This window comes from Chenopodium quinoa, unplaced genomic scaffold (assembly GCF_001683475.1).
Source record: "Chenopodium quinoa cultivar QQ74 unplaced genomic scaffold, ASM168347v1, whole genome shotgun sequence".
Lineage (NCBI taxonomy): Eukaryota > Viridiplantae > Streptophyta > Magnoliopsida > Caryophyllales > Amaranthaceae > Chenopodium > Chenopodium quinoa.
The window spans coordinates 756,324-765,073 of record NW_018743691.1 but is presented as its reverse complement, the minus strand read 5'-3'; the positions used below and the strand labels follow the sequence as shown (position 1 = coordinate 765,073).

Sequence of the window (8,750 nt, the reverse complement as noted above, 5' to 3'; positions counted from 1 at the left end):
ATCAAATCAGGTTGATTTGGATGCGTTGGATGATTTGAGTCAAACAATAAGTCTTGTAAGGGCTAGAGGGGGGAGAAGAGGCGGAAGAGGTGAAGGGAGAGGAGGGAGAAGGGGAGGTTCTAGGGGAAGAGGAAGAGGACAATCTAGAGGTTTTAAGTATTGGTTGGGGCTTGAAAATGAGGCAGGAGCTACAATTGGTAATGTAACATCTCAAACTGAGCATAGACAAGCTATTGTTGAACCTGATCGACCTGAACAACAACCTAAACAACAACAACTGTCAGTTGTGTCATCCCTTTCACCTAAAGCCCTAGTTATGAAGAAGAAAATGCCAAAGACAACAGCTAGGAGGAAGGGTTTGATAACTTCAACTTCAGTTTCACCTTCGGTTGCTGGAACATCTAACATGCTTTCACTTGAAAATCAAGATCTTGATGATGAATATGATCCAGAATTCTCCTTCTCTGGCACAAACAATGAATCTTCAATTGATGGTGATGAAATTGTAGATGGTGATGAAGATGATAGGCAAACGAATAATGAAGCTGATGTGATTGTTGTTGTGGATAACTATGACCCATATGCTAATGATGTTTGGGAAGATGATGGTGTAGAAGATGATGGGGATGGAAATTACTTTGCAAAGCTATATAAAAATGGGGAAATTTTTGATAAATAGGAAGATGGTAAGATAAGATTAAGACCATGGCAACTTTTCTACGACAAGCAACATTTGAGAGATGTAGTCAGGGACTATTGTATACAATGTGGCTTTTCAGTGATTGTTGATAGGGCAATTTACACTGTATATTGTTCTGCAGAGGAATGTGAGTGGAGGCTACATGCTTCTAGATTAGCGGATGGTTTCACTTGGGCTATAAAGTCAATGAAAAATGGAGAGCACACATGCTTGGGTTAGGAAACTAGAAATCCAATGGTGACTTCAAAATGGGCTAGTAGAGTGCTATTATAAGACATTAGAGCCAACAATGATATTTCTGGTAAGGCATTGATGCATTACTATGTAACAGGTTTAATGTTCAAATGGCCACTAGTACATTGTATAGAGTCAGAGCTCGGGCCTTAATTGAGATACATGGTGGCTATGATGAGTCATATTCTTTTTTGCCTAGTTATTGTGAAATGATCAAGAAAACTAAGACTAGTTCTAATGCTAGTTGTGTGTGGAATCCAAACACTCATGTTGATAGGCCTTTGGATTTTGTCACAATATTCATTTCATTTAAGCCATGTTTGGATGGGTTGAAGAATGGAATTAGAGGATTTTTTGGAGTTGATGGGACACACTTGAAAGGAAATTATGGGGGTGTTCTTCTTTCTACAGTAGCACTAGATGGGAACAATGAGTTGTTCCCATTTGCTTGGGGGATTGTTTCTAATGAAGATTCAGACACTTGGTGCTTCTTTGTGCATCATTTGAGGGATTTACTTAGGTCAACTGGAAGAGGAGATAAATGGTGTATCATTTCAGATCGGCAAAAGGTTAGTCTCATTAAGTTTTCATGCACTTTTAATTTGTATTTCATTTTAATTTAACAAAATCATAATGTTAAATAAATAGGGAATTGAAATTGCACTTGACAAGTTGTGGCCAGAAGTGGATAGGAGATATTGTACCAAACATTTAGCTTCCAATTGGAAGAAAGCATTTCCTGGTCCATTAATGCTCTCTTTATTTTGGAAAGCGTGTGGTGCATGTTCTGAGTTCACCTTTAAAAAATCTATGGAACAAATGGATAAGGTTGGAAAAGGAGGAAGGTTATGGCTTGCAAAACTAGGCAATCAAGCTCGGTGGACAAAGCATAAGTTTAACGTTGCAACAAAGTGTGATGCAAATAAGTCCAACTTTGTTGAGAGTTTTAATGCGACTCTTGGTATTGACAGATGTAGACTTGTACTTACACTTTTAGAAGGTAAATTATCGTATATATGTCATCTTGAAATGCAAGATTTCATGGCTTGTGTTAACAATGCTACATTGCGTCATTATTTTTTGTAGGTATTGGAAGAAACACTATGGTAAGGTTGGCTTCTAGAAGATAGAAGTGTGAGGAGTGGACTAGAACAGACATTTGACCAAACATTGTGCAAAGAGTTCAAAAGTTATGTCATGACTCAAGGACCTGCCATTCATATTTGTCTTTATTTGGTGAATTTGAGGTGCTTGAGGGTAAGTCATACCTACCCGTAAGCTTGAATAACCAAACTTGTGTTTGTAGACAATGGCAATTATCTGGGATTCCATGTAGACATGGAATGAGGGTCATATTAGATTCTAAGCTTGACCCTCATGCTTTTGTTGATGAGTGGTACTCTGTTAAAAGATACAAGGCAGCATATTCGAATGGCATTAAATCAATACCAGATCATGAGCAATGGTCTGAGTTTAATTTACCAAAAATATTGCCACCTGAGCTAAAAAGAGGAATAGGAAGACCAAGCAGGAACAGGAAGAGAGATGAAACAGAAGATAGGAAGGGGAAGAGAGCCAAAACTGTTAGGTGTAGCAAGTGTCAAGATTTTTGGCATAATGCAAAGACTTGTAAAGGAGGAGCTACTGCAAAGCAAAAGTGGGGTTCGAGTAAAAAGAACATGCCAAAATCAGATGCATCTTCTCAAGGCATTGATGTTCCTAATGTAGCAGTAAGTTCCCAACCTAAAACAACTAGAGGACACACTTCAAGGCTGGCTACATCTCAACCTCAACCTATTGGAGTAACTAGATTGGGATCTCTCTTTATGTTTGCATCTCAACCAAGACAATTATAAACCAGTGTCTTATGAATAATTTGTGTTTTGTTTGGTAGAACATACACTATTATGAACCAATTAGTTAAGTGGCAGACCATTTTTAAGAAATTTTGCATTTGGCTTGAATAAAATTTTGTTGAATGAAATTTGAATGCTGTTATTTTGTTGTTAATTTACTGTAATTAAGTAGTTTGCTGTTATTTTACTGTAATTTTGTTGCAGGCTGATGGATTCTTCTGATTTAGTTATTATTTTGTTGTTGGAGCTTTTTTAATGTTAATGCTTTAATTAATTTGTTTATGTGATCTGTCAGCTCTTGGAGATTGACAGGCCTATGGCTTCTCAAAAATCTAATTCCGAGTCCATTAAAATCAAAGTAAGGAGATACTTCAGACCTGAAAACATCTCAGTTAAAAAAACCACATCACTCTGAAATTCGTGAGGCATAATTGTTCAATGCATATGTGTCTTTACCTTGTAAACATATACAATACCGTATAAATTACGTACTGAATATCGCATTATATATTTTCTTCTAATTTGCTCTGAAGTCATCTGACAATGTAGTTGCAATCCCACTACTTGTCCATGTAATTTGTATTAATAAGGTTGCCCATGATCAATGGAAATTTGATATTTAATTGTGCCAACCTTTTGGCTATTGCTTGCAAGTTGCAGCCTAATTATATATATTTGATAAAGCTCCCTGATCGTATTGGACTTACAAAAGGTAGTATACTTGTATCATTCAATAAATTAAGTGAGGGTAATTTAGTAAATTATTATTACATAACCATAGTTAGTGTATTTTAGGCTAATATATCACATTTAATAAAATAAAGCTATACAAGGGAATACTTGTAAAACTAATGCTATTTAAGAGAATTTGACAAAAAATTTGCTACCATAGAGAATTTACAAACTTTTATTGCTACCAGTGAGAAAAACCCCTTTTTTTTTTACATCAGTTTTTGGTATGATGTTATTAAAACAGGTTGGCCTAGGTTTGTTACTGAAGTTTTCAAACCTTAGTAGTTTTCTCTTATAAGTGCTACAGACTACAATATATAACCAATTATAGGTTTTAACCACCAATTTAAACTTTTGGTTTAATTCAATTGGTCCTTTAAAAAATTTGTAACCTTCTTATCATCTTTGCTCTTGATACCATAAACAATTCAAAGTTAAGTTGATGATTGAAAATCAAGATAGTTATATATTCAATCAATAACAATGAATATGGATCATTTACATTTTCGATCGCTTCAGTAGGAGAAATACTATGTTTGTGTCATTGTCACAAAAAATATACGAAGTATAATAATAATAATAATAATAATAATAATAATAATAATAATAATAATAATAATAATAATAATAATAATAATAATTTCCATTAATTTATTGTAGGTTATATGACTTTTGTTTTTGAGATATAATAATAATATGTCCCAGTCTACCATTCAATGCAAAAAAAACGTGAACAATAAAAAAGTACTAGCCTGGCCTACTTTACATGGCTGTATAAATGGGATACTATGAAACCTTAAATCACAAACAAATACACTTAAATCTTAGTCACCCATTATTAGGCAATTACTACGTACTCATATATAGTAGCTAGTGAAGTGCATAAGAAGATGGCTATGAAGAAAATGAATGTTGCAGCTATAGTGTTAATGGTAGCCTTGATACTGCTGTCAACCCAACCCGAAACCACCTCGGCTGCTCGGCGTCACCGGGCTGTTAATCCACTCTCAAAAATTATGATGGAAGTGGTTGATGTCAATAAACCTCTCACTTGTTCAGAAGTATGGGAACCTTGCGGACCTCTGTACCCATGTTGCGGCTATTGTCGATGCATTTTCATTTCTTCTGAATGGTATTTTACCTGTGAGGCTCCTCCTGGAAGTGATACATGTTATCCAAAAGATGAAGACCTTAAGAAAATTAATTAATGTTATTTATAATGACATTAACTATGTAGTATATATACTCCAATCTTGTTTAATTAAATAAATGCATGGAGTTCGAAAGAAAAGGTCTTTGTGACTTTTATTGTATAATAATAGTAATGTTGTACTTTCTTCCTTCGATATAATATACGAGTATGTGTTTTTTTTTTCTTTTTTTTTTCTTCTTCTCTTGGTTTTTAGAGAGGCGAGCCACAAAGGATTAGGGTGAAAATCAATCGCAAAATCTCCTGATAGCGGGAAGAAAGCTCTAATCACTTGAGCTATCGCTCACTCTCTATTCTCATATGTTATTATAATAGTCTTGAAAATAATATCTTCTGGTGTTCATTTTGAAACCCAGACCTGAAACCAAACTAAAATGTAGAGGTCCAACATGTGGCACCAGTTTGGGGATTTCAAAAAATACCCTAACATAACTCACTTCTAATAAGGTACGTATTTCTTAACTTAATTACACTTAAAGTCTTAAACCTTCTTTTTCACTCATTAGTATCAAAGCGGTTATCATCACACAAATCACGCGGACAGCTAATCTGCGTTGTCTATATAGGTATCCGATAAGATGATAAACCATTATCGGTCCAGATACAAGTATTCAAAGCTTACCCCGGAAAATTGTTTGCGGTGATGTTGAACTCTATGAAAACACGAAAGCACTAGATTTTTTTTTAATTTTTTTTTTAGGAATAGTAAAATAAAAAAAGGTATGACAGATTGCTGGGGTATGAGAAATAACATCGCCCTAATTGTTTTTCTTTCGAAGTAGATAGGATTAAGTTCACTATTTTGCTGTTATCATGTGAATGATTCATATTTTGTTTAGTTTTTTAATTTTATGATTTCGATTTAAATTTTGTTTGATATTCAATCTCAATAATAATAATAATTATTATAATAATAATTGGCTTAGACAGTTCCTATTTTAGGGTTGGGTTAGACGATGAACACAAATACTTACCGATTTGTGTTGTGCTACAAATTAGGCGTTCCCTTGTGTAGACACCCAAATGTGTCTCCCCAAAACCAAACCCAGTGATGAATACCTTTCATGTCATTTGATTATTGAACAAAGCGAAAGTGTGAAAAGTCTAGTGATGAGGATGTTTTTATTAAAATATCTCTTCTTTCTGTTTTTGAAAATATTTCTTTTCTTACCTTATTTATGAAAAACGTGCATTCCAGTATAGTTTGGTCCATGACAAGGGTCTAATAATATTGTAGTTGTATGGGGCTTGAAAAGACCTTTTCAACGATATATTATAATCCCAATTCCGATGAATAATGAGGAAGTTGTGGCCAAAATACTAAACTGGGACCGATTTGGTTTTTATATGCGGCCCAATGATCTAGAGGAGGGCTTATTATAAATTATCATTCCTAAAGATATTAGGATTGATTATAGTCTTCTAGAATACTCTAGAAGGTTATCTTAAATCCTAATTGAGTTAGGATTAATAATTATGTTTCAACGAGTTTGAAAGTGAATAAAACTACTCCTTTTAGAATCCTTGTTTTGTACGAAGTGGAATATATTCAGATTTTATTTTCGTGCCTCATAATATTTATCCAAATTTTATATGCTTGGATCGATCTTGAAATTATCTTTCCAATGATATATTATAATATTAATTCCGAGCTATAACGAAAAAGATATGAATGGAATATGAAACTCTATCCAAAACTGACACCCTTTCACTATTTTTGCCATATCTTTTTATCTACAAAAGATTTTAATTGAATTCTAATTGTGTTGGAAATTATATTTCAAGAGATTTCCATCGACATATTATATGACTTATTTGGACTTCTGGATCAAAAGATATGATAAAAACAAAATCCGCAAAAACTGTCTTGCAGCGTTTGGCGCCAAGCCCAGCGTCTGGCGACAGACGCGTGTTTGGCACTGCGTTTGTGTTTTATTCTTTTCGAAACTCTGATTCTTTTTTATCATATCCTCAATAAATAGCCTCCTAAAACCTCTGTTTTCAATCATCAATTCTCTCTATCATTAACTCTCATCAAGAATTTTTTGATTCTCTCTCTCTCTCTCTCTCTTTTTCTAGCCTAGCCTTTTACAAACACAATTCCTCACACATTAGCACTAGACACACCTGGCCAAGTTCGAAGTTTCCTTCGCCATAGACGTGAAAGGTTTGATATTTTTGAGGGTTTAGTCCCAAATCCCTATTTCAATTAATTAATTTAATTATTTTGTTTTATTTTCCTTGAAATTACTAACGTGTGTATTTTGTTATTAGAAAGAGGTACGGGCATACAAGTAAGTTCTTTAATTGCTTTTATTGATATTATGATATAGAAATCATGCTTGGATTGTTATTTTGAAACCTATTATTATGTTATGATGTTTTATTGCTTCCTAGTATCATGTTTAGAGTGACAACAATAAGTTTCTTAAATCAATTATGATTTCTATGATGCTTCCTATTTTCTTTCCTAATATCATGTTAGTATCATGTTAGGGCTAAAGCTTTTATTTTTAATGTTTAGTGACATACTAGAGTTTGTTATTAATCTTGTTAGTATCTCGCCTAGGATCTTGCTATTATGCTTTAACATGATGATGATTATTGATTATAATTATTATTATGATTATTTGTGCATTAATATTCAACCAACATACATAAACAAGTTTAGGATTAATCCTATTGATTGTATGTTAGTCAGAAAGCGCACATGAATACGATCAGAATAAAGTAGATGCCTATTATTAGGGCAGGTTCAATCTCTTTTAGGTTGGATTTGTACCTTCATCCCCGAACTACCAGTCATGGTTCCAGACCTATTAAAGTTAACGATAACCTGGATCGTTAAGGGGTGTAACCTTCACCTCGTGAACGGTTTACAAGTTCCTAAAACTTATTGGCGACTCTTTTGCTCTATCTTCTTTCCCTTTGGACGCCACCGTACTTTAGTGTATGATCGCAGTGGGGTTCAAGTTTGGGGTAATGCTTGAAATATTCCCTACACCTTGTTCTCTGTCGATCTCAACGTCATACTCTGCTTGTTCAAGACTTTTCATTGGGGATATTTTCGGTGATCATGCGGTAACGTGTGCTGGTAAGGTGGATATTAAACATCGCCATAATGTTGTTCGGGATACCCTTGTTGATGTTTGTTATCGATCTGGAATTTTAGTTGGAAAGGAGGTTAGTATTAGGTTGTCTAAAGAGAACGATGGGTCCTTGGGTCTGCATATGTGTTACTTTATTCCTGGGATCGTGGTCGCGATGTCTGTGTTAACTTGACTAGGTATTCTCCTTTGATAGTCTTGGTTATCTGACTTTGTTCCCGACGGGTTGTGGCTGATCGGCCAATCAGAAGCGGGTCAGGTATGAATCCAGTTGTCAGGCAATTGGATATGACTTCCTTCCTTTCTTTTTCTCTTCACTTGGGGAATTAGAGACAGAGGCGGTTGCATTGCTGAAGCGGATTCAAAGTTCTAGACGACTTAAGACATCGGAGCACATGCTGACACTCATATATTCACTAGGGTAGACTTTGCAATAGGTAGAGCAATGGGGGCCCATATTGTATCTCGGCTTCTCGCTAACTTTTTAAAAGTTGTATAACTTTAACTATCTTTGAGAAATAATAATAATAATAATAATAATAATAATACTAATAATAATAATAATAATAATATATCAGGTCTAACTAGTCAAAAGTCGAACCAGACATGATTTTTCAGGTCTACACTAAATCATATTTGATTATTCAGATTTGGTCTCCGATCCACAAAATACGTACAGCAACTTCAATTCTAGTCTATCTAACCCTATTAATAATCAGTAGCTATAATTTAAACACATTCTATTGTGTGTTTTCATCGCTATATGTTAGATATTTCAGGCTTGTCAACATTTTTTTTATAATTTAAATATGTTACTTTGATTTTTTTTTTTGTAAAAATTATAAATTTATATATTAAAAGTATATTTCATCACGGATCTAGCAAATATGACCTTACATGACTATATTTTT

At 34.1% G+C, this 8,750-nt stretch overlaps 1 protein-coding gene across 1 annotated transcript; it reads left to right on the top strand.

Annotated features, from left to right (window-relative positions):
• The first annotated feature begins 893 nt into the window (after positions 1-893).
• LOC110683849 lies at positions 894-3,012 on the top strand. Its single transcript, XM_021860258.1, has 6 exons — positions 894-937; positions 1,032-1,503; positions 1,583-1,934; positions 2,021-2,045; positions 2,241-2,664; positions 2,995-3,012. The coding sequence occupies exons 1-6, from the start codon at positions 894-896 to the stop codon at positions 3,010-3,012; spliced, it is 1,335 nt and encodes a 444-aa protein (XP_021715950.1).
• The last annotated feature ends 5,738 nt before the right edge of the window (positions 3,013-8,750 follow it).